The sequence below is a fragment of the Wasmannia auropunctata genome, unplaced genomic scaffold, assembly GCF_000956235.1.
Source record: "Wasmannia auropunctata unplaced genomic scaffold, wasmannia.A_1.0 LD269744.1, whole genome shotgun sequence".
NCBI lineage: Eukaryota > Metazoa > Arthropoda > Insecta > Hymenoptera > Formicidae > Wasmannia > Wasmannia auropunctata.
The window spans coordinates 1-390 of NW_012093146.1; the positions used below are offsets into that span (position 1 = coordinate 1).

The 390-nt window shown below is 39.7% G+C and overlaps 1 protein-coding gene across 1 annotated transcript; it reads left to right on the plus strand.

Moving 5' to 3' along the window:
- Window positions 1-47: 47 nt before the first annotated feature.
- On the plus strand, window positions 48-384 carry LOC105462145 (dynein regulatory complex protein 1 homolog; the record flags this gene model as incomplete). Its single annotated transcript, XM_011708677.1, has 2 exons — window positions 48-259; window positions 315-384. Coding segments are annotated over exons 1-2 (217 nt in total), but the record flags the coding sequence as incomplete, so codon positions are not given.
- Between the last annotated feature and the right edge of the window lie 6 nt (window positions 385-390).

Below are 390 nucleotides of genomic sequence, written 5' to 3' on the forward strand. Positions count from 1 at the left end.
GCGCATGAAATTTACCTAACAAGGACATATTTGTATTCGTTAAGAAAACAGATTGATTAATGAGAAAAAGCTAATATGTGAATCTTACAAGCCGGCGAGCACCATCGAGGAAATGAATTTAGAAAGACGATTGCTGAATCGTATCGTAAAGCAGATTGCCGATCGTTGCGATTACTTGATCGAAGACAGACTGCTCGAGTTGCTTTTACCTTACACCGCGAACGATCAGCTGATCATACGACTGGATAATGTGTTTCAGGTAAACATGTGTATGAGGTACCTTATTACGTTGTAATATTGTTGCATATTATTAGGCGTTAAACATCAAGTCCGAGAAGGAGCTTGGCTTACTCTTGAATTTCTTTCTGCCGTATGCCGACTTCTGCTTGA